The sequence below is a fragment of the Oryza sativa genome, chromosome 5 (genome assembly GCF_034140825.1).
Source record: "Oryza sativa Japonica Group chromosome 5, ASM3414082v1".
Taxonomy (NCBI): Eukaryota; Viridiplantae; Streptophyta; class Magnoliopsida; order Poales; family Poaceae; genus Oryza; species Oryza sativa.
Genome location: NC_089039.1, coordinates 2,114,324 through 2,136,921, shown reverse-complemented (window position 1 = coordinate 2,136,921; position 22,598 = coordinate 2,114,324). Strand labels below are relative to the sequence as shown.

Below are 22,598 nucleotides of genomic sequence, written 5' to 3'. Positions count from 1 at the left end.
ACAGATGTGTGGATTAGTTGTGGGGCACGTATACACGGTTGCCTGGCTGTCCAACCTCACACATCGTTATTGGTGTGACATTTTACATATGTTTGTACGGAAAAATATGTAGTGCAAACCACATATATAGTGGAAACTTGAAAACTACCGTTGGATCGAGAAATGGACGTCCGAGATTCGTCCATGTCATCATCAGTTAAAATTTAACTCGCAGATTAACTCATGAGTTAAAATTTTACTTGGAGTTAAATTTTAACTCATGGTGACGTAGACGAATCTTAGACGTCCATTTCTCGATCCAGTGGTAGTTTCTAAATTTTCACTACATATGTGATTTGCACTACATATTTTCTCTGTTTGTACGAGTTAATTTATACATGAGTTTGGTGATTCTCACCGACGTACTATGGCCGATTGAGTTGGACTATCCATGTAACTTTCAATATATATATCAGATATTTGAATCAATAACTATATATATGTCCCTAGTGTATGATCCAAATTTTTTTCATTACAGTTTCAGCGACACCTAATGTTTACTATAGTTAATTTATACATGGGTTTAGTAATTTCTCACGGACTACGGCCAATCGATTGTGTTGGATGATTCCATGTATAGTTTTCACGATGATGCTAGTAGGTGTCGAGCCTGCATGGCGGCTACCCCTCTTTCCTGGCTATCGAGGTACTTGTGCCTCTAATGATAAAATAATTCACAAAAAAAATGGTACTTATATATTTTTCAATAAAGTGAATAGTCAATCATAATGTTTAAATGTAAACAATTATACCGTATATTAAAAATAGAGGTAATATTAAGTTTATTCTGACGTCTCTTGCCATTCTACATATATATATATATATATATATATATATATATATATATATATATATATATATATATATATATATATATATATATATATATATATATATATATATATATATATATATATATATATATATATATATATATATATACCCACATATCAACAGTCATAAATGTTACCTAATCGGCTAGACAAACCATGTGCTATATGTGACGAATGGGAAGCCAGCGGTAGACACGATGGATGGAGACATCCGTGAGTTGTGTGCTCGAATTGTCTTAGAGATCACTTCCTACCCAAATTAGACCCAATAGCCAAATCACACCAAGAAATAAATAACAAAATTAACTACATGAATCTTTCGAAGTGTTTTCTAACATATTTAAGTACTCGTCGTCTCTTTTTCCTTCGCTTGTCATATCATTCCCTTCCCTTCCCTTCTCTCCTCCTTGATATCTTTCCCTCTGTTTAATTAATCTTTAATTGTTTAACAAGATTGATGGATTAATTATTCAATCTCATCGGTGCACATGGAGTATAGTCTCAACGACTCAATCATAGCATAGTCATTAGAGAAACCCATGCCACCGAAATCGATCATGAAAAGAAGACAAAGATAAATTATAGGAAAAAATATAAATCGATTTCAAAACCCTCAAATCTTGCCGTACTGTATAGAAGACGGACACCATGTCACTTTTTATTGATTCTCCCTCATTTGAAAATTTGTTCCGCACGTACTATGAATTTCAACTCAGTATCTCCTTAAAATATTAAATCTATATTTGCATGGAATCAATTTGAAAAATATAAAGAACTGTACTTTTTGCATTGTGGATCAAAAGTTGTTGGGGGCGTGATCAGTCACCAAACGTCAAGATTATCGAATTTTTAATTCCTAAATTGGATGATCAAGACAAGTAGCGTGCGTGTTAATTTATCGGTTTTCTAGAATCAAAGATCGGGGCACATATGCGATCAAACTCGTGGTGAGTTAAGTAATCTCGTACGCGTGTACGTCGCAAGATCGATCAATTTCGTTGGATTGTCAAATCGCAAGAAACCTCTCTTGCTTGTTTTTTTTTAAAGCCAGAACTAATGTTTTTTTTGTGCTCTTGTATCCTATGTCCTGTTGATGTCCGATGATATATTTATTAAATTCAAGTGTTCATCTCTAAAACAAGGAAAAGTAATGAATATTTGAATTGAGGCTGCACGTAGCGCAGATGGCATGGTGTAGCGTTGTGCTTTCTGTGACCCGCGTTCGACTTTGGTGGAACATACTCACCCTCTTTCTTAATAAATTCTACATCGGATCCTTCCTTAGAGCAAGTTCAATAGTATAGCCAACTACTGGCTTTAAATCATCTATAGCTAATCTAATAGCTTATTTATACAATAGTTATCTATAAAAATATACTACACCATTAATACTCTGTCCTACCTCTCATACACACATAACGTCTTGGAGTCCGTGTTGCAGCCGGCTATAAATCTGTAGTCCGCTTTCTTCGTCTTGGAGTCCGTGTTGCAGCCGGCTATAAATCTGTAGTCCGCTTTCTTCTCTCTCTTCTCTTTTCTTCTCGATATGTGGTTATAGCTGGCTTATAGCTTGCTATTGTACCTGCTATTAGTGTCCAGCTTTTTTAAAAAATATATATTTGAATTCAATGCATTTAGACTTATCAACACAATTTGACAACAGCATTGCTACTCTCTCCCGTCCATAAAAACATATTATATTGTTTTGGACATCAGAATTTAGCATTGACTAGTAATTTTTGTTTCAAAGTATTTTGCGAAATCCCAATAAATGAAGATACCACAAAATTATTTTCCAAAACAAACATACATACATTTTTTTACACAATCTATATATGTTTAAAGAGACAATATGTTTAACATCATATTTGACATTTTGACCATCAATGTTAAAGATAGAAATTGTTTAACGTCAAAGATAGAAAAGATTGATTTAGGACAAAGCTAGAAGCGCACAAGTAATTTAAAATGGGGGAGCACATAATTTAATTATAAAAAATATTATTGGTTAGAGGTAGCTCCTCAAATTAAAAACTAATTATTTTTGAATGAAGGGGATATTGTTGCACACTATAGTTGTGCCTACACCGACAAGCTAGGGATAAATACAAAACTCAACCCTCGACATATAGGGAAAGGAAAAAGGGAAATTTCCATACTAATGTTGTACCGACAAAACAGATATGCAGGCATATGAACACACGTCTGCATTCAACAGAATTATCAATCAGTCATACGCACATACATCATACGGACACTCAGGCCGAGTTTACTTCCAAACTTTTTTTTTCAAACTCCTAACTTTTTTATCACATCAAAACTTTCCTACACATAAACATCCAACTTTTCCGTCACATCGTTCCAATTTCAATCAAACTTCTAATTTTGATGTGAACTAAACACACCCTCAATTGATTCGGATTATCAAGCACAAGCAGCAATTCCTAGCTAGCATACTCTCTGATCATATGCACATGCATATGGATTGTCCCCAGCAACGTGATGATGCAATGCATCATGTCCTTCAATTGTCACTTTCTGGACACTTGGACCGGGTCCTACGTGGTCACCTAATGACTCACCCCCCATGCATAGACTTATTGGATTAATCCGCCACGTGGCGCCGCCAAGTGGCGGGATTAAGAATAATGGATGAAGGAATCAATGTGATCCCCATGGTTTTGGGGGGTTGACATGGTGGAGCCTTGCAGGATCCCAAACCTCTCAACACAAGCAACTGGTGGCCCCCACCAAATCAGAAGACAAAAGCAACAATGTTAAGTTTTTTTAATTAATTTTTTGGATGCTCCCAATAATTTAATCTGTAATATAATATTATATAATGCCCTCTTGTCCAGTTGTCTGTGCTTGTGCTTGTCCAGGCACACAGTCTTATCCTCCTTGCCCACTTTAATCTCTTTGCTAGATTAGCTAATTATCCTCAGCCACATTATTTCTGGGCTCTGATCAATTTCCCAAAATTGCCCACCAAAAAGGTCTCAACTTGCTAGCTTCTGCTAATTATCAACAGCCACATATATCATTTCAGTGCTCTGATTTCCCAAATTATACTTTCCTAAAATGTCTCAACTTGTGGTTAAACAAGCATGTGATGGTGCCATTGAGGGGTAGATTAGTCATTTGAAAGAGATTTCAGCCCACAAGATCATGCTTAGCGTGGGTGTGAAAGTGATTGAGATTGACAAGGCCAGAAAAGTTACCCTTTTCTCCCACGGGAAACATTGGTTTGGGGCTGTTTGGGTAAGCATGATTGGGCCACGTGGCACCTAGGGCCCACCGTGGGCCAGACGCTGTCCGTGACGTCAGCATTCATGGGTTAAGTGCACCCACAATGTGTCCTACAATCCTACAACGACTTATCTCATGTGTGTTTTTTTTCTGAAAAAACATGTTTTTTTTTTTTGCATGTGTGACCATATGTTGTAGAGTAAAAATATTTTACAAGAATATATGTGTTAACAAATCCTATGCAAGAAATGGTGCGCTAATAATAAACCATAGAGAATTAAACGAATGAATCAAAGATAATTTAAGAGTAAAATATATTTTTTATACCTGTATTATTAGCGATTTAAAAGCGAAGGCTGACGATAGACCATGATAAAGAAACTAAAATTTGGCTACAGTTGTAAGCCAACAAGCACACAGTGAGACCTGAAATTTAAGTTGCAGCACTCTACTTTATCCGTTTTAAAATAAAATTTTATATATGAATGTAGATATAGGTTATATCCAGATTTATATGCAAAATTTAATTTATTTTAGATAGAGAATAATACCTAGGCATTGGTGTGATTGCTCTTGAATACATGGAGATGTCTTTAACTATTGAAACCTCTCATAAAACACGGTACAAAAGAGATATATCTTTAATTATTGAAACTTTCTATGAAAAATACAGTACAATCGCATACGTTTATATACATGTGTACACACTAACCCTTATAAGCATACTAATTTTCTACCACTATGAAGATGTCTGAAAGGTTGAACCGGCATACCTAAAGATTTACAAAATCATAAATCATTAGTGTGCCTCGAGGTCCATTGCTATCAACAATCAAACACAACTTAAGTCATCTACCGTGGTAAGTTGGAGAGACTCAGATTTGGATAGACAGGTCATACCAAAACAAACCTTACCAATTAAGTTATGTCCATATCTTAATGGTACAAATAAGCATTTTTTTTTTGGCATTGTATTTTACTCCCATATCCATAAATAAAATACAAGCATGCAAGTACTAAAAAAAATACTAAAACACCGGAGAAGAAGCATCGGTGGTATGATGGTGAAATCATAAGTGCATGACTCCATTTATCAGGATTCAAATTCTGATATCCACAAATATTACACACACAAGCAAAATTTCAATATGATTTTAGTGATATTATAAATATGTCGCTGGTCTCCATCTTTTCTTTTAGAAAAAAAAAACATATGTTAGGAGATACATTGCCGCTGTGTGTGATGTGTGCGCCATGAATCAATGGATGTAGAGACATGTTTACACCACAGGATCGATGTGAACATGTAATTATCCACATCCCTGGAAGATAAGTACTACTACTATAGTAAATAGTGTATGTAATTAACCACGGACACGACGACACGAATTCTAGAAACGTCTGCTTTTACTCCAACTTGGGGATGGGGAGACATAGCAGATTAATGCAAGATTAGCAGCAAGAGCAAAACCTTGTGGTTGTGGTTTGCAGTTGCAGACACAGCCCGGCATCTTCCATCTTTTCTCTGTGGACTTTTTTACGTGTGCTGTAAACCTTGCTGCCCACTTGTCATCTCGTACTACTCCAGACACCTTCTTCCCCCTTCAAATTCAATCCTAAACTCATCAGGGAGTAGAGATCACTGTCAGAGATGCAAAAGCATCGAAGATAGTAGAGTCTTAGAGACAACAAGTGGGATCTTTATCAATAAATACCCTCCATTTTTTCTTGCCAATCCGTCTTCCATTATATTTCTCTCCCCTTCCAACAAATCGTCTCGAGAAAGAGGAGGAAGAATCGATCTTTTGGTGGAGTTTGCAATGGTGAAGGGAGGGAGGGAGGCGCTGCTGGGCGGGTACGAGATGGGGAGGACGCTCGGGGAGGGCAACTTCGGCAAGGTGAAGTACGCGCGCCACCTCGCCACCGGCGGCCACTTCGCCGTCAAGATCCTCGACCGCGGCCGCGTCGTCTCCCTCCGCGCCGGCGACCAGATTCGCCGCGAGATCGCCACGCTCAAGCTGCTCAGGCACCCCCACGTCGTCCGCCTCCACGAGGTCAAAATTCCATTTCATCCTTCTCTCGCTTCGCTTCCTTAATAAACCGCCTAATTCGTCCAAATTAGTTTATTTAGATAATGGATTCGTCGAAATTAGTTTGAGTTCGCACCGGAGATTCGATCGAAAACACGAGTTTTCTTTTTTTTTATTTATTTATTAGTGATTTATTTAGCTTGCAAATTGCGTGGTTCGCCTCCGCCGCCGCGGCCGCCGGTTTCTCGCCGTCGACGGCGCCGCCGTGTGAAATGCCACGTGGAGCAGCCGATCCCGCAGCCGCACGTAGACTAGGCTCGTGCCACGTGGCGTTGGTCCACCTGGCAGTGTGGGCCCACGCGGCGCACCGTCGTCTGGTGGGTCCCCCAATTATTTTTGCTGGACCACGGAGACTTTGTCTGGTGAGAACCGGATGCCTCTCGCCGGAATTGTTCGCCGTCAACGTCACCGTCTTCTCCATCTCCGGCGGGTGCTCGTGATCCCAAATGTGCCCACGCATGGCCATTGCCGACTAGTGGGTAGCACCGTCGTTGTCGAATTTATGTCACGTTTTTTTTTTCTTTCACTACGAAAACGAGAGAAAATTCTATGGTTCAGTTTCATGTAAGCAACTAACTTAAGAGAGTAATGTCACATCACATGATCACGTCTTAATCTTGTTCTTCGACTCTTGATTCAGGTTGCTGCTAGCAAAACTAAGATTTACATGGTGCTTGAGTTTGTCAATGGAGGTGAACTGTTTGAGAGAATTGTAAGCCCTTGTTTCAATGATCTTTTACGCTATTTCCTCGCTGCAAAAATTTTCATGCCAGCTACTATGGTGTGTTCTAACATTTGAAGCTGTTAATTCTTTGCGATTAAAAATAATATAGGCAGTAAAGGGAAAACTATCAGAGAAAGAAGGAAGGAGGCTTTTTCAGCAGTTAATTGATGGTGTTAGCTATTGCCATGATAGGGGAGTCTACCACAGAGACCTCAAGGTAATGGAAGATTTGTTTTAGGGCAAACTGCTAAAAATTTTATGAATTATCATCTGTGATGCACTTAGTTAGCAATATCGGTCGGTGTGGCTTCATGAATCTGTAACATAATTCTTGTTAAAATTATTCCATTGGTACAGCCTGAGAACGTTCTTGTGGACCAAAAAGGCAACATCAAGATCTCTGATTTTGGTCTTAGTGCTTTACCTCAACACCTCGGGGTATGATTTGTCGACTTCAGCTGTACAAAATGTTTTTCTTAAATATTTTTTTTCACTGAATTGTAAAGTTTGGTACTTTTCAGAATGATGGATTGCTGCATACTACCTGTGGTAGCCCCAACTATATTGCTCCTGAGGTAAGTGAAAGTTCCTTTCAGTTCAACTGAATTATTATCTTGTAAAGCTTGCTCAACCTTGTGCTAAATGCTTGCAGGTTCTGCAGAATAAAGGATATGATGGATCCTTGTCAGATATCTGGTCTTGCGGAGTAATCCTTTATGTAATGCTTATAGGATATCTTCCGTTCGATGACCGAAATATTGTTGTTCTGTATCAGAAGGTACTGATTTATATCAAACCGAAGTAATATTATTCTGTTATTGTATTCTCTGATCATTTTTAGTTACTATGTTTATTCGGTTTGATTAGATTTTCAAGGGTGACACTCAGATCCCAAAGTGGCTTTCACACAGTGCACAAAATCTTCTTCGGAGGATTCTTGAACCCAATCCGATGAAGAGGATCGACATGGCAGGGATCAAATCACACGAATGGTTTCAGAAGGACTATATTCCTGTTCTTCCATATGATGATGACGATGAAGATGTACAGTTTGGGGCACGTCTTCCTGCCAAAGAGGTAGGGAGAGATTAGTAGACTTCATGACTCCATTGGGGATTATCTATGTCCTGAACAGTAAATTTAATTTTGGTGTTTGCAACTACTGACTGGTAAGTTTTGGTTTCTTTTCTTTTCTGAAGCAAATCAATGATGAGCCTGGAGATAAGAATTCTCATCAGATCAACGCTTTCCAGTTGATTGGAATGGCATCATCCCTTGATCTTTCAGGGTTTTTCGAGGATGAGGTTTGTACAGTGCCTTTTCAGAAATTTCCTTCCAGCACTTCCATCTCCTTACCAAGGATGAAATAACCTGAAAATAGAATGTTTCTATCTTCTCAAAATATCATATGCAGTTGAAGTGAAATAACTTATTTCCCAGGAAACTGTTGATAATCACCCTGGATGAACTTGTCTTAAGCCACTTGTGATTACATTTTCACGGGAAAATGGAATGAATAATTCATTGCCTGACTTGTTGCAGGAAGTGTCCCAAAGGAGGATTAGATTCACATCAACGCATCCACCCAAGGATGCCTTCGACAAGATTGAAAGCTCAGCGACGGAGTTGGGATTCCAAGTTCAGAGGGGGCACAGCAAGGTCTGTACAAGCCTTTCATCGTCTTCGTCATATTACAGCCTTACAGGACATACTAACACTACCTTAAACGTTTCAAGAAACTAAAAATGGTTTGAACATTATTTTTCAGCTCAAATTAATGCGCAATTGCAAGGGATCAAAGAACCCTGAGTCATTTATGGTGTCCGCCGAGGTAAAACACAAAGAACGAAAAAAAATTTAATGCAAAAACACGATGCAACTGCTGGTCAGCTAAAAGAAGCGGGGTGCCATTTTTTTTATGTCAGGTTTTTGAGCTTGGCCCTTCTGTAAATGTTGTAGAACTTAGGAAGTCCAACGGAGACCCTGCACTGTATAGACAGGTAACAGCAGCTAAACAATTGCAGATTTGCAGTTGCCACTGACTATGACTGAAACTGGAGCAAGATTACCAATTTCTTCTTGAAATGTTTTTGCAGCTCTGTGAGAGGATCTCCAGTGACATGGGGGCGCGCAACACGGAGCAGATCTTCGCAACGGCATCGCTTGAGGATGATCTTCAGAACAGCAATGCAGGGACGCCGCTGTTCGCTTTGTAACGAATGCTGTGTTCTGCAAAACTGCAATGTTGTAGGATGATCTTAGGCAAGAGGATGTGTAGGAACATATTTGGTCAGGCATTTGGAGAAGAGATAAGACTTGAGAGGGTAGGATCATAGTAGTATATGATACAGTGTACAGAACCGAGTGGTTCAAAAACTAGCCACCGTTGTAAAGAGAAAGAAAGGAAAGATGAAATAAAAGAAAGAAATAAATTGCCTTGACTGCTCCTATAATTCAGCAGTGCTAGTATCTTGTATGGGCAAGATATGTACTGTGAGAAGAAAATAATCCATTTGATGCAATATGTCAATGGAACTTAAATATTTAAAAAAAACTACAATCCAATGTTTGCATTGATAGTCTAAAATTAAAGTCAAGATATTTGTCGAAAAATTGTGGCTGTTCGTTTGTGCTACTTGTGGCTGCGTTGCGGCTGCAGCAACCGTACCTGCTGTGGAACAATGAACGGAGCCATTGGTGCTAGATGTGTGGCAAATTACGTTTTCTGTGGTGAAAGGCGCCCACCTGAGACAGCTTCCAAAGAAGCTTTGCCGAAGGCGTACTACAAGATTGCGTAAACTTGTTTGAGAGACGAAAAGGAGGAGCAAACCCCAGAACCAGCGAAACTCTGCTTCCAGCTAAAGCAGAGGAGTGTGTACCTCCAGCTCCAGCAGCTAATCAACCTCTGTATCCAGCATTGTTTTGTTCTTGTTATCAAGCAAAGCTTCGAAAATTTAGGTAATGAAGATTAACAGCCCAGGAGAAACAACTGCAGCATCACTGTTAATCTGTTATCACATTGGATGATTAGAAGATCTGTTCTGAACTAGTTGGACGATCCAACCAACCAAGACCAATGCCAACATCACAGACACAGGGACTGCTCAAACTTGCAAATCTACAGTGAAAATAGACGAAAACAACAAAATGGAGAGCTGCAAAAGTTTTGTTTTGGACATGAACACCACTGACAACAGATATCTGATGAAAATGGTAGAAGGCATTAGCAATGACATGGTTGCAGCATTTCTCCAGCATTGTCAGCCTCACCATCAACTTTGATTGAACTCACCACTGCCATACCATGACAGACAACAAAAATGGAAGAACACACAAATAAGCAGAAGGACTGTCTTCGATTCGCAACAGGTCCCACAACCAGCAAAGAAATTATGTATTCATGAATTCTGAATCTAGTTCATTTCATTTAAGAAAAAACCAAAACCATATGCGATTCATCCACCAGCAACACATTTCGCTGTACTACAAATAACAAACAGGGTATATAAGATGCAGGCGAGCTACAGTTGATGGAAGGATCATGTACCAAGTCAAGACTAGAATTTACAGCAAGAACACTCAAAAATGGGGATTCAATCACATTGCAATCCTTGTACCACTGAACTTGAGTGCCCTTCTCTTCTAGGATCGAATGCGCTACAGCGATGCATAATGCCATGGAAGAAGAAGCAGGATTCGGCGCCCAAATCTCACCGTTGCAAGGTCCCGAACAGCGAGCCACGATCATATATCAACGACCCGTCTCCTGAACCTGCAAGACTGTTACATATCAATCATTGTAAAGAACAATTAGCTCCCAATTTTGATGAAGACCAATCATTGTAAAGAACAATTAGCTCCCAAATTCGATGAAGAATTATATACCAATCATTGTACAGAACAATTATCTCCCAATTCGATCAATGTGGTGGCTGGTTCAGTGTTCTGCTCACCTTGCAACTCCTCTATCACCGGCTTCTCGTCCACCTCCATGGGTGACGGCATTGACAATGGCATCGAGCTGGCTGCGGCAGCGGCGGCCGCGGCGAACGCCAGCGCCGGCTGCTGCGTGGCGGTGAGCTTGAGCGGCTTGTTGTCCCTGTCTCTGCTCGCCTCGCTGCTCTTCGGGGGTGCCTTCTTCTTGGGCTGCGGCGGCGGCGGTGGCGGCGCGGCCGCGGGCGCAACGGGGGCCTCGGCCTTCTTCTTGGCTTCCAAGGCCTCCGGCTCCGCCGCGCGGCACGCGGCGTCGAGCAGCTCGCGCGCGTGCTTCCGCGCCACGGCCGCCTCCCGGGCGGCGCGGTCCGCCTCCTCGCGCGCCGCCGCCGCGGCGCGCGAGATGGACTCGTGCGCCAGGCGCGCCGCCACGAGGAGGACGCGCGCGGCGCGCTCGTCCATCGTGCGGCGGCGGCCGGCGGCGGCGGCGGGGGTGTAGGAGTAGACCCTGCCCACGGCGGCGTCGGCGCAGGTGGGGCAGACGAAGGAGACGGGGTCCGGGACGCAGGAGTGGTGGGCGACGAAGAGGCCGCAGGAGGAGCAGGCGGAGACGGGGCCGGGCGGGGCGGCGACGGGGGCGGCGGCGGGAGGGAGGAGGAGGAGGCAGGCGGAGCAGAAGGCGGCGGGGTGGTAGAGGAGGACGCAGGAGGAGCAGAGGCGGCAGAAGACGCCCTGGTGCCGGACGTTGTGGAGGGGCCAGGCGTCGCGCCCGGAGCCGCAGCGGTCGCCGCCGCAGCCGCGGTGGCCGGGGTAGCCGCCGGTGGGCATCATCGGCGGCGGTGGCGGCATCGAGAGGGGAGAAGAGGAGAAGAATTAGGGTTTCCGAGGAGGCCACCAAACGGCTCTCAATCTCAATGAGGATGGATTTTCTTTTCTTTTTCCCCTATTTTCTCCTCTAAGGAAAAATGGGACAACAAAAACTGAAAATAATAAATATATATATCGAATTTATCACTTTTCTGTTTTAGAGATAATAGCTGCTTCTAAATTAAGAGTTTATTATGATGTAAAGAATGACTGTAAATTTTAGGAGTACAAAATCAACTAAAACAAAGAGTGTGTGAAAATATACAGTATTGTATGGAGTATGGGCCTATGGGGATACCATCGTGGGTATAGAATATAAATTTCACATACAATAGTAAATGGCGCGAGATGTCTCTATTGGTTTAAATTTTTGCCATGACGTCATGGATGTTATGAATTGAAATAAATTATATTTATTGAAAGTGTAATAAATCCATATAAGCCGACGATACATGCACTCTGCGCTCTTATCTTGTAGTGAGATGGGGTAGGGTGTGATAAGTCAACAACTAATTTGTCGTTACGCAACATTGATCTCTTCGTGGAAAAGTTCTCGGCATACGAGAGATCGAAGCTTACATTCTATAAATATGATGTGAATGACAAAACATGCTCAACCGTCATAACGGCTTTAGCGATGGTGGGATAAGAATCTTGTTATTAATACATGAGCAGATATGCCAAGCCACTTGACATGGTGAAAATTGTTAGATAGTGAGCTTACAATTGAGACGTTTTTCTATTTTTTTTTTCTTAACACTCATATATTTAGCTAAGAAATTACCTAAAATTCTAACAAATACTACACATTTAGTTTGTGTCATGACTCTTGATGTATCTTGATCGAGCCTAGCATGACCACTTCGTTAGCCTATTGAACTCGTAGGTCCCCTTATTATCCTGAGTCAAGTTGTTGAATTTGGACGGCTAAGCTCATGATGCTCTTATCGATGCATGTGTGTTGTTCCGTTCTTTGCACAAAGTAACATTTTGAGATTTATTATTTCTTAGAGAATTCTCAACGTATATGGCCTAACATGACCACAAGGTGGTCCACACTAAATATGTTGTGATCTCTACAATGTATAACGCTAAAGTTGGTGTTAAGGTAGGTCCCATAACAAAATAAAATGTTTACCCTTTTCAACCTCCCAACATAGAGAGAAGCCAGAGTGTAGGAGAGAGAAGTTTTGTATGACTGGTCTATAAATTGCCTCTAACCTGAGCCTATCTTAAAATCTCCACAATGTATTAGGTTATAGCCCCTTATGGCCACATTGTGGCTAACCTTAGGTATATAGCACCAAACTAATGCATGATACTTCAAGCTGCCTATTGAAGCAATAGTTTTTCTTAGTAGCAACTTAAAAGCTAATTAAAAAAGAGAACTATGTTGAAATACTCCAAAATCAGCTCTCACATTGTGAGATATATATACAAGGCATACATATGGGTAATGTGCACATTCATGCTCATGTGACACATGTGTAATGTGCACATTCATGCTCATGTGACACATGTGTAATGTGCACATTCAGGCAAGTCACCTTTTTTTGGTGAGCCTCCACAGAACGAGGGTGAGCTATGCTGAGGTACATCGCCCTTTCGTATATGGGCTAAATTAGAAAAAGAAGTAACGAATAGGAAAAGTAGAAAATTAAAAGAAAAATGGAAAGCGCATGTTAGTAGTATCTCTCATATATATATATATATATATATATATATATATATATATATATATATATATATATATATATATATATATATATATATATATATATATATATATATATATATATATATATATATATATATATATATATATATATATATTAAATTTGTTTGGTGCCCCATGGTGCCCGGGCTCCATGGTTCAAATTGAGTATATACTCAATTCAAATGAGTATGAAATTTTTTTAAATGTTTAGGTATTAACATTAACTACTTTACTAACTAGTTCAAAACAAGTTTGAACTTAGTTTAAACATGTTTTTGTTATATTTTGATTCTAGGTATATAGCATCCAAACATATAATTAGTTAGGTATGTAATATTGGATTGTGAAATAAAGTTAAATTTTGAGTTGTTTTGTTGAGAGGTGTAGGTATGAATCGAATACTTATAACTAGGTATATACTCATATATATATATATATACTCATATATATATATATATATATATATATATATATATATATATATATATATATATATATATGAAATGTAAAAAAATACTCTCTCTGTCTAAATAAATCCTGACCATGCTACGATGCTATTTATATTATTTTTTCAGACAAGATCTATGTCATTACTTAATTACCATTGCTGTTGTTCTGAAGAAATGCCTTTATTATCTGAAGAATGGGTGCAGCTGGCTCGATTCTTCAGAGAAGACGGACGTGCATTATTTTTCTGTCAGAAGAATCGAAGGTGAAATACATGATATATCTGCGAATCAAAGAAGACTTCAGCTGGCAACTGGTGTTTGCTTGTTTCTTCTTCATCATCCTCTTCAGAGAAGAGACATTGCATTCTTTTTTGATTGAGTTTCCTCTGAGGAGTAACAAGAAGAATGCTGCCATCAAATTTTCCAGATATCTGTTTAGGCATATTCTGCTCAAATTCTCTGAAGCAAAGGGAGTCGGATAACTGAACTCCGACCCCCAGTTTTCTCTGTTTGCCCCATCACTTGCCACTATCCCGATCACTGGATGCATAACTCGATCAAAGAAGCACACAGAACATGATCAATCGAGCACTTACCAGGTTGCAAATCCAATCCACCGAGGGAATAATCTCCCGTTGTCTATAGCTAAGCTGATATTCTTGCTTGAGAGATGGAATTCAGATAACTTGTTTAGCGGAGGCATTGATAAGTTTGTTTCCTGTGTTTCTTTTTACTAAGCCAGAAACAAATAAATCAGCGCTTTGTTTCCTAAAATAATACAGTGGCTAAACACATTTGGTCCAAGGTGGTCAGCTGGATATAAAATGACCAAGATTACAGTTGGTAATGATTGTATTTGTTTAGTTACTGAATGCAAATATGCAATTGGAGCAACTTATTAGCAGGGTTCACGAAACCGTTCGCCTATGACTTATTAGTTGTGACAGTTTGATACACTGCAGCAATTTTGTCAGTTGTCATATGATTATTTTTCCAGCTCAACTGTTATAAATTAATCTATCCATTGCTTGTGCTAATCTGTCTCAAAGCAAGGATAATAATATAGCCCACTTCCTACTATTAGCCTATACTAAAGTCAACACATATAATAGATTAGCTATAATGTTAGCTATAATTTTTTTCTTCTATCTCTATCTCTCACTTATATATTTAATGTATTTGTCTTGAAGCTTGTGTTAAGCTAGCTCTTGCACGAGAGCCAGCACCATTCTCTTTTGTTTACCTCTCTCCTCCACATAAGCTTATAAGCTTATAGTAAGCTTATAGCTCACTATTATACTTGTTCTCAGGATAATAGAGTGCAGACGGTAGCTTGGAGAGAGTTTAGATGGGCCGGACCCATTACGCAATTGACGGAAGGCAAAGCAAGACGCTGCCGGTTAGTACCACCTCGCCAGTTTTGAAGAAGCGGGAGCTGCTTATAAGCTGCAGCCTGGAATCTTGCGGCACGACCTTACTTGAACAGGATCTGTTCTACAGGCTCGTACCGTTGCATCCTTTACCAATAAGGAGGCAAGCTCTCAAGTCTGGTTGATGCCGACATAACCTCCGGGCCAGAGCGTGATTTTAACGGCTAGGATGCATGTTTGAGCCATCCGACGGCTGCAGAGGATCGTTCCTGCCTGGTTCACTCCGGTGCAGGGTGGCCCAGAGGTTGTCTGACAGATATCTCCTTTTTTTTTCCCCTTCATCGTTTGTAATTTTTTTTCAAGAATTTTGCTCAGGTGAGTGGTATGCAATTGTATTTACCTGTATTCATCTGCAGCAATAGCTTCCCTATCGCTGGTAATCATTGAACGAACCGAGGCTCCTAATTTTCCTTTTTAACACTTCAGCTGCTATCTGTGTTCACTCACTGCCTGATCCTTTTCTTCCCTGTTGATCAATTGTTAACCTAAACCAGTGCAGAGCCTGCACCTCATCAATTTAATTGCTAGCGATGGCTAGCAGAATTCTTATGTTTTTGTTCAGCTGCATGCCATGTCCATTTTAGAGAAGACCATGTTTGTGGAGAGTTACAGGAATTGTAGTTCTTGTTTAGTTTTTAGTTTTTGTTTTTTTTTTTTGGGGGGGGGGGGGGGGGGGGGGGGACCAAGAGCTACCCTGGTACTCTCCAAACCTGATTTTGTCGCCGTTAAAACAAGCATGGTTTGCTACTCTGCAACAATTTATTTCACCAAGGATGTCTAATGAGGTTTTTTTACTGTTTGGCATTTTAGTCTGAACCAGTTTTCTGTTCTAATTAGGATACTTCTCTTCAGACCGATGTTCATTCTGAAAAGCTCTTTTGTACTCCTTATCTGAAGACACGCAACTGGTTGCTTAGCTTTGAGCCACCAACAATTCGGTTATGTTTAATTTTAGGCTCAGATTTGAATTCCAACAGTATTTATAGAAGATACGCACTAGTTGTTGTAACTGTGCAGGTCATCTAAAGAAAAAATTCCTTGGAAATAAAGGGAGCCTGCTGTTATAGTTGCAAAGCCTGCTTCCACTATTCTCCTCTGTCCCTCCCTGCTCTTCATGGGCCATTGGTATTTATCCAGCATAGGCCGATCAAAACTCATCATGGATCAGGCAGCCCAAATCGCATGATTAAAGCGTGGGAAAAGGTATACTTTCGCTCTCTCAACTATAACCTGAGTATGATTCATGACCTCTAACCACTAAATCGTGTATATCAACTTCTCCAACTATCAAAACCGATGCAAACTATATCCCTGGATGGTTTTAGAAGAGGTTTTGTCTGACGTGGCGTCTACATGGCGGTGTTGACCCAGTCTTCGTCCCACGTGTTGCTTATGTGGCATTAGAGTAAAAAAAAATTGTGGGATCGACATGTCATTCACACACACACAAAAGTGGGACCCACCGACATGTGAGCCCCACATGGTCATCCTCACCTCTCCCCCTCTCTCTCTCTTTTTCATCTTTTCTCTCCTCTCACTTTCCATCACTGGAGGCGGGGCGGCGGCGGCAGTGACGGCGTATGGGGGAGGAGCTCGCAGGCCATCCGCGCACGCTCCAGGAGCTTGTGAGTTGTGACTGTGAGCAAATAAAAAACAATTCCTACTATCTGGTTCATAGTCCACAATTGCACATACCGATGCAGGCGGCATTCTGATTACATTTTCATCCTCGCATTAGTCCAACTCTACACTATATGAGATACCACCACACGATTTTTTTCAATTATATAAGAGATGCACTTGCCGCATGTGTCAATTAAACATAAAAAAAAAACCCTATGAATATTCCTTCTTAATGTACGCTGAGGGACGGGGACACATCCCCAATAAAAAAAATCCCCAACCCAATTATATTCCTACTAAGAAAATCTCCATTTGTGTAACGTTATTAGCGGACATCAGGATCAAAACTTGGTCAACGGAATCAGCTACTTGTGACTCCATCACTCAATTTGATATATATTACGTCGAATATGGATACAAAGTCAGTTACAGTTTAGAACTTAGAGTTATATTAGGTATAGGAATAGAGTAAAAGTCAGGGTCTATCTTAAAATCTCTCTTAGATAGAAAGACATACGTGTTATAACCGTATAGCGACTTAGCATAGCGTAACGTAGTGGCTACCGGCGGCGTTCGCCGATGGTCGTTATAACTCTGATACGTTGTAATATGCTGGATCGGGTAGGAGCGCCTGCAATCAGTGCCTCGTAGATGTAGACCTCGGCTAAACTCCGTTATCAAATATCATGTATCGGTGTCAATTTTATGTTTGGATCTTATATGATGTTTCTTCCGTGTTCGGTTTCCGATGTGATTTTGGGGCCGGTTTATCGGATTTTACTAATGGAAAATGTAGTGGTATTATATAACAAATGATTTGGTAAAAGCAGGGAAGTATTAATGTTGATATCTTCGATGTTCGAGAAAGTTGCCATATTCATTTTAAAGTATAATAACCTAAAATAACATATGATGCATCCTAATATTACTAATCTTGACATGAGTACAAAGTTGTTACAATGATTTATCTGAAACTTTATTACCGTGTGAAATGCAGACAATTAAAAATCCAGCTAGCTGGTACAGAAAACACAGGCGAGGCTCGTGACGATGATTACCTGTACCTATCACATGACCTCTACGGCTGACGGTACAATACAAATTAAATACACGCGTACGTACGCGTACGCCGACGTGGCGCACACCCCGACGAAAATTTTTGGAATTGCCGCGCGCTGGCCGCGTGGGCCCCACCTGTCAGCCCCCGGTTTTGAAATCCCACCACCCCAACCATCTCCTCCTCCTTTCCTTCCATTCTCGTCGTCGTCTTCACTCCCAATCTCCTCCTCCGCCTCCGCCGCCGCCGCGTCAGCCGCGCCCCGCCGCCGTGGCTCCTTCCGTGCGCGGTGCCAAGTTAAGTCGCCGCCTGCTTCTGCCTGGCCTTCCCTTCCCCGCCCCGAGCGGATTCCGGCGCCGCTGCTGTCGCTTCCCGAAGAAGACGCGTAAGCCCTAGTTGGTGCTAGTTTGCTGCTGCTTGCGAGAAGGAGAGAGTGGAGTGAGTCAGTAAGATATCTGAGGTGGAGGGGGAAACGAGGATTTTATTTATTTTTATTTTTGGTTCGCTCGTGATCTGCGTGCTCGTTTCTTGGAGCTGAGTTGCATCGTCGGATGGAGGTAGGGGATTCTTTGGCACTTGAGTTTATCTTTGGTTCCAAATATGCTTACTATGATTCGATTCATGCTATTTTTTTTGGCTAATTTATGGGAGAAGATCAAGAGCTCGGAGTTTCTGGGTGGTGATTTTACAGTGCTCTCTCTGCTGTTTCTCTGCTTTTTTTTACACTCAAATCTAAGGAATCTGGAGTGTTTTTGAGTTATGCTGTTCCCCACTGTTTGAAGTATTTTAAATTTGTTCGTACTTGTACGAAATTTTCAATTTTTTTTTTGCCTTCCAAACTATTCTTAACGAAAATTAGAGTGTTCACACACTCTAATTAATTAATCCTCAAGTAAGAAGGGTAAGAGATTTATGAGGACTTACGCTCCAGATTTCATACTGGGAAATTCTCGACTTTTGTGCTGCATTTTTTTTCTTCTCTCGGTTTCTTCCCCAAAAATTTGAATTTGTTTGAAAATTTTCGGATGGACACTGGACAGCCTCCTTTTTGTCCTCATCTCTTTGTGAGCTCAGTGAAAGATTCCTTTTCATCTGGTTTTGTCTCAATCCTTCTTTTCAGTAAATTTTTAGTCGTAGCGTCCCGCAAGAGAAGTTTTTGGCATTCCAGAAAAGTTCTTTTTTATTCCAACACAAGAACAGACACCAAAAAAATAGCTATATTGTTCTACCGCACATTTTATTTTTAATTGTTGCACCATACTTAATCTCTACTGTTAAACAAGTTGACTTCAAGCACCAAGAACATGCAAAATTTGCTGCCTGGTGCGTGCAGTTGACTAATTAGATGCGTGATTTGATCGGCATGAGGCAGTCACTTGTAGTGTGAATAATATTTTGTATACTTTGCTTGTTTTTTCCTCATTGCCAATACAATAATATTATGATGAGTACTGAAAGCTACACTTCTGTCACTTAGTTGCCAAATGTCTAGGCTCCACTCAATCTCGTACCCTTGATCCGAAGAAAGCGGATGTTTTCATATCAGTAGTTTAAGCGGAACACGTTGCATGTAGCAAGCATCATTGTATGTTTTCATCTCCTCTCAAAATTGGTATTGTTTTCTGCAGCGAAAGCTACCTGCTGGCCCATACTGACCTGAGATAGGAGGCTTCTTGTGAGGCAACCACAGAGGTGTTTGGCTTGGTCAAAGAAGAGCTCATCTCCCTTGTTTTTGTCTTTCTTCATGGGGGTGCTTGATGACTTGCTGTGAGGCCTGAGCCGTCCTGTTTGTTGTTCTTGGATAGAATATAACAGTATTCCAGAAGCAGTGTTTTTGGTGCTAATATTGGAAGAGAAACAGTATTTTGGGGCTTGGCTATGTCAGTTTCAGAGAAGGTGGTACCACCATCTTCTGTGTCTTCGTCGGATTTGGATCCGCTGTTGAAGGATCTTACAGAGAAGAAGTTAAGCTTTAGGAGAAACGTGGTGTCTTTGGCGGCTGAGCTCAAGGATGTGAGGAACAAACTTGCTTCACAGGAGCAGTTGTTTGTTCGGGAATCCCAAACCAGAAAGGTTTGTTTCTTGTTTTTGTAGTTGGTCCCTGCCGGATTGTTGTTGAGTTTTGTTTTTGACAAGGGAAAACTTATCACAGTTTGCTGAGACAAAGGCGAGGAGCATGGAGGAAGAAATCAGTAAGCTGCAGAAATGCTTGAATGATAAAGATGAGCAACTGCGTTCGTCGACAGGTTGCACAGAACAGGTCTGAACTGCCTCGGTTCTCTTATTTGTCAAGTTAAAACACTTTTTATTAAACCATTTTGGAGCCATGGGGTCATTACTGATGGTTATGAGTTTGTGGCCTTGTTTTTATTGATTCTGCATTTACAAGCTAGAAATGATCCTTTGTGCATTAATTTGTCAAGCTATGTTCTTGATCATGGGCATTAATTTGTTTTGTCATCAAATTTGTTATCCTAGACTAATTATGATTTGGCCTCTTGACCTAGTAAGCTCATAATCTGTAACTGTTGTGCTCTTGTGGATTCATGGCGATGAGAAAATTTTACTCTACTATTTTACATCTTTCAGACTCCACTTTATATTGTCTCCGCAAACCAATTACCAATGTTGATGCTGGTTTTGACGCTCTAATGAGTCCCTTTTGCAATTCAGATGCACTTCCTCAATAACTATTCTAATTATGTGCAGTACTTCCACGAGTTGGACGATCTTAGATCGAAACTGTCAGTCACCCAAGCTACAGCAGAAGCAAGTGCTGCATCAGCCAAATCAGCTCAGTCACAATGCTTGTCATTATTAAAAGAGCTGAATGAGAAGGACAGCTCGCTAAAAGAACACGAGCGTCGAGTCAACAAGCTAGGTGAGCAGCTGGATCATCTCCAGAAGGATCTTGAATCAAGGGAATACTCACAGAGGCAACTCAAAGATGAAGTTTTGAGGATCGAAACAGATATCATGGATGCAGTTGCCAAAGTTGGGTCTAACAAAGATAATGAGCTTCTAAAGATCTTATCTGATGTATCACCAAGGAACATTGATAATCTCAATAAACTTCTGAACGCTAAGGATGCAGAGATTGCCAGATTGAGAGATGAAATTAGGATATTATCTGCTCACTGGACGAACAAAACAAAGGAACTAGAGTCACAGGTATACGGTTCTCTTTCTTTCATCCATAGAAATGCTGAATACTATTACAAAGAAACTTGTTATTTGTGCTAAAATGTTGTATTTACTTGAAATCTCTTGTTTGTTGAACAGTTGGAGAAACAAAAGAGAACCGACCAGGAACTGAAAAAGAGAATTCTAAAGCTTGAATTCTGCCTTCAGGAATCACGGTCCCAGATAAGAAAACTTCAGAGAGTATGTTCATATTTATCCTTGTCCCTTGACACATCAAACATGATGTTCTCTTCTAGCATTGCTGTCCATGCTCATTTATGGTTATCTCAACTGGGGACGAGGCACTTGAGATTGAATATGACGCCTTATCCCTGAGCATCTAACAAGATCTCTGACAGTTAAAATTAACAAATCTAGACCATGTGAATGAAGCATCCCTGCTACGGCAGTTGTGCAATAATTATCTGTGGAAAATGTACAGGTCAAACTGATACTAACAGAAACACGCGTTCAGCAAAGCCCCATTTTTTTAGTATCACCCATTTTCACTGCCAGCCAAAATAACCATGCCCATTTATTTTTATGAAAATAAAAACAAACTGCAATGTCTTAGCCGTGTATTTGCTCCAATTTTTTGTTAAAACTTTTGAAAGTGGTCATTTGGTTTCTGAACTTATGTGACAACCTTCCTGGAGCAGACTATGATCAATTAAGAATACTCATATACTCATACCAGACTGGACTAATTGCTCCTTGCTTCTTCAGGCTGGTGAGAAAAGAGACAAGCAACTGAAGGAGCTGAAGGATCAGGTGGGCATGAAGCAACCCAGTGTCCCATACCGTGATGACAAGCACAACTTCTGGGAGAACCAGAGCTTCAAGTTCATCGCCTCCATGTCAATGCTCGCACTAGTGATGCTCACAAAGCGATGAAACAGCATCCTGTGTAAAGAATGCTACTTAGTAGTATATTCCAGTGTTAGGTGAGCACCTTGCTCATAGTCTATAGTTCAGGAAGCCAGAGATGTAGTCAAGTAGGTCATTGCTGCATGATCAGTCGTCAGATGATGCCCCAACTGAATTTGCCGACATCCAAGATTAGTCTGTAGTATTGTAGTACTGTAGTGCAGTTGCTGCTAGCTTATGTAAGCTCATAATTAAGCAATATTGTAGTTACAGATCTACCTTAATTTATGTCTGGCCGCGTTGCGGTTATGTTAATGCTGGCATGGTTCGCTTGTTCTAATCTTTAGCATTTTCAGTTGATTGAGCTAGTTCCTGATTCTGAACTCTGAAAATTTCAGAGGTTCAGTATGCAAACAGGACGCACTTGTTCTGAACAACCGTGCCAAGGCCCAAATCTGCAATGCTGAGGTAATGGGAAGAAAATATGGACAAATTTGGGGGCATTTCTTCTGCACAAAGATCAATCAAATGCAGAAC

At 40.6% G+C, this 22,598-nt stretch overlaps 3 protein-coding genes and 1 non-coding gene across 7 annotated transcripts; 3 read left to right on the top strand and 1 right to left on the bottom strand.

Moving 5' to 3' along the window:
- The first annotated feature begins 5,664 nt into the window (after positions 1-5,664).
- LOC4337736 (CBL-interacting protein kinase 17-like) lies at positions 5,665-9,376 on the top strand. The gene is made up of 12 exons (NM_001402482.1): positions 5,665-6,175; positions 6,852-6,923; positions 7,045-7,152; positions 7,293-7,373; positions 7,457-7,510; positions 7,588-7,713; positions 7,803-8,012; positions 8,135-8,239; positions 8,478-8,594; positions 8,704-8,766; positions 8,861-8,935; positions 9,032-9,376. Exons 1-12 carry the CDS (start codon positions 5,942-5,944, stop codon positions 9,149-9,151), a joined length of 1,365 nt encoding a protein of 454 aa, NP_001389411.1. The 5' UTR covers positions 5,665-5,941; the 3' UTR covers positions 9,152-9,376.
- A 927-nt stretch (positions 9,377-10,303) lies between these two features.
- LOC9267386 (uncharacterized) lies at positions 10,304-11,752 on the bottom strand. 4 transcript variants are annotated; one of them, XM_015783310.3, is made up of 2 exons: positions 10,821-11,752; positions 10,304-10,715 (listed from the first exon to the last, which is right to left on the bottom strand). In XM_015783310.3, exon 1 carries the CDS (start codon positions 11,715-11,717, stop codon positions 10,824-10,826), a length of 894 nt encoding a protein of 297 aa, XP_015638796.1. In that variant the 5' UTR covers positions 11,718-11,752; the 3' UTR covers positions 10,304-10,715; positions 10,821-10,823. The 4 variants fall into 4 exon arrangements, with proteins under 4 accessions (XP_015638796.1, XP_066166477.1, XP_015638798.1 ...); XM_066310380.1 differs by having other exon boundaries at positions 10,304-10,707; XM_015783312.3 differs by having other exon boundaries at positions 10,889-11,752.
- Positions 11,753-15,369: 3,617 nt separating this feature from the next.
- Positions 15,370-15,590, top strand: LOC112939126 (small nucleolar RNA U3). The gene has a single exon (XR_003242668.1). It is a non-coding gene; the product is annotated as a small nucleolar RNA U3 (small nucleolar RNA).
- A 2,641-nt stretch (positions 15,591-18,231) lies between these two features.
- On the top strand, positions 18,232-22,376 carry LOC4337735 (nuclear envelope-associated protein 2). The gene is made up of 6 exons (XM_015783296.3): positions 18,232-18,568; positions 19,640-20,084; positions 20,164-20,271; positions 20,721-21,182; positions 21,294-21,395; positions 21,921-22,376. The coding sequence occupies exons 2-6, from the start codon at positions 19,890-19,892 to the stop codon at positions 22,086-22,088; spliced, it is 1,035 nt and encodes a 344-aa protein (XP_015638782.1). The 5' UTR covers positions 18,232-18,568; positions 19,640-19,889; the 3' UTR covers positions 22,089-22,376.
- The last annotated feature ends 222 nt before the right edge of the window (positions 22,377-22,598 follow it).

Excerpts from the sequence above, each read along its gene's own strand:
- LOC4337735 (XM_015783296.3), top strand. The coding sequence starts at position 19,890 with ATGTCAGTTTCAGAGAAGGTGGTACCACCATCTTCTGTGTCTTCGTCG. Across the intron at positions 20,085-20,163 it reads GGGAATCCCAAACCAGAAAG|TTTGCTGAGACAAAGGCGAG; the intron begins GTTTGTTTCTTG and ends AACTTATCACAG. Across the intron at positions 21,183-21,293 it reads CAAAGGAACTAGAGTCACAG|TTGGAGAAACAAAAGAGAAC; the intron begins GTATACGGTTCT and ends TTTGTTGAACAG.
- LOC4337736 (NM_001402482.1), top strand. The coding sequence starts at position 5,942 with ATGGTGAAGGGAGGGAGGGAGGCGCTGCTGGGCGGGTACGAGATGGGG. Across the intron at positions 8,013-8,134 it reads CACGTCTTCCTGCCAAAGAG|CAAATCAATGATGAGCCTGG; the intron begins GTAGGGAGAGAT and ends TCTTTTCTGAAG. Across the intron at positions 8,595-8,703 it reads TTCAGAGGGGGCACAGCAAG|CTCAAATTAATGCGCAATTG; the intron begins GTCTGTACAAGC and ends ATTATTTTTCAG.
- LOC9267386 (XM_015783310.3), bottom strand. The coding sequence starts at position 11,717 with ATGCCGCCACCGCCGCCGATGATGCCCACCGGCGGCTACCCCGGCCAC.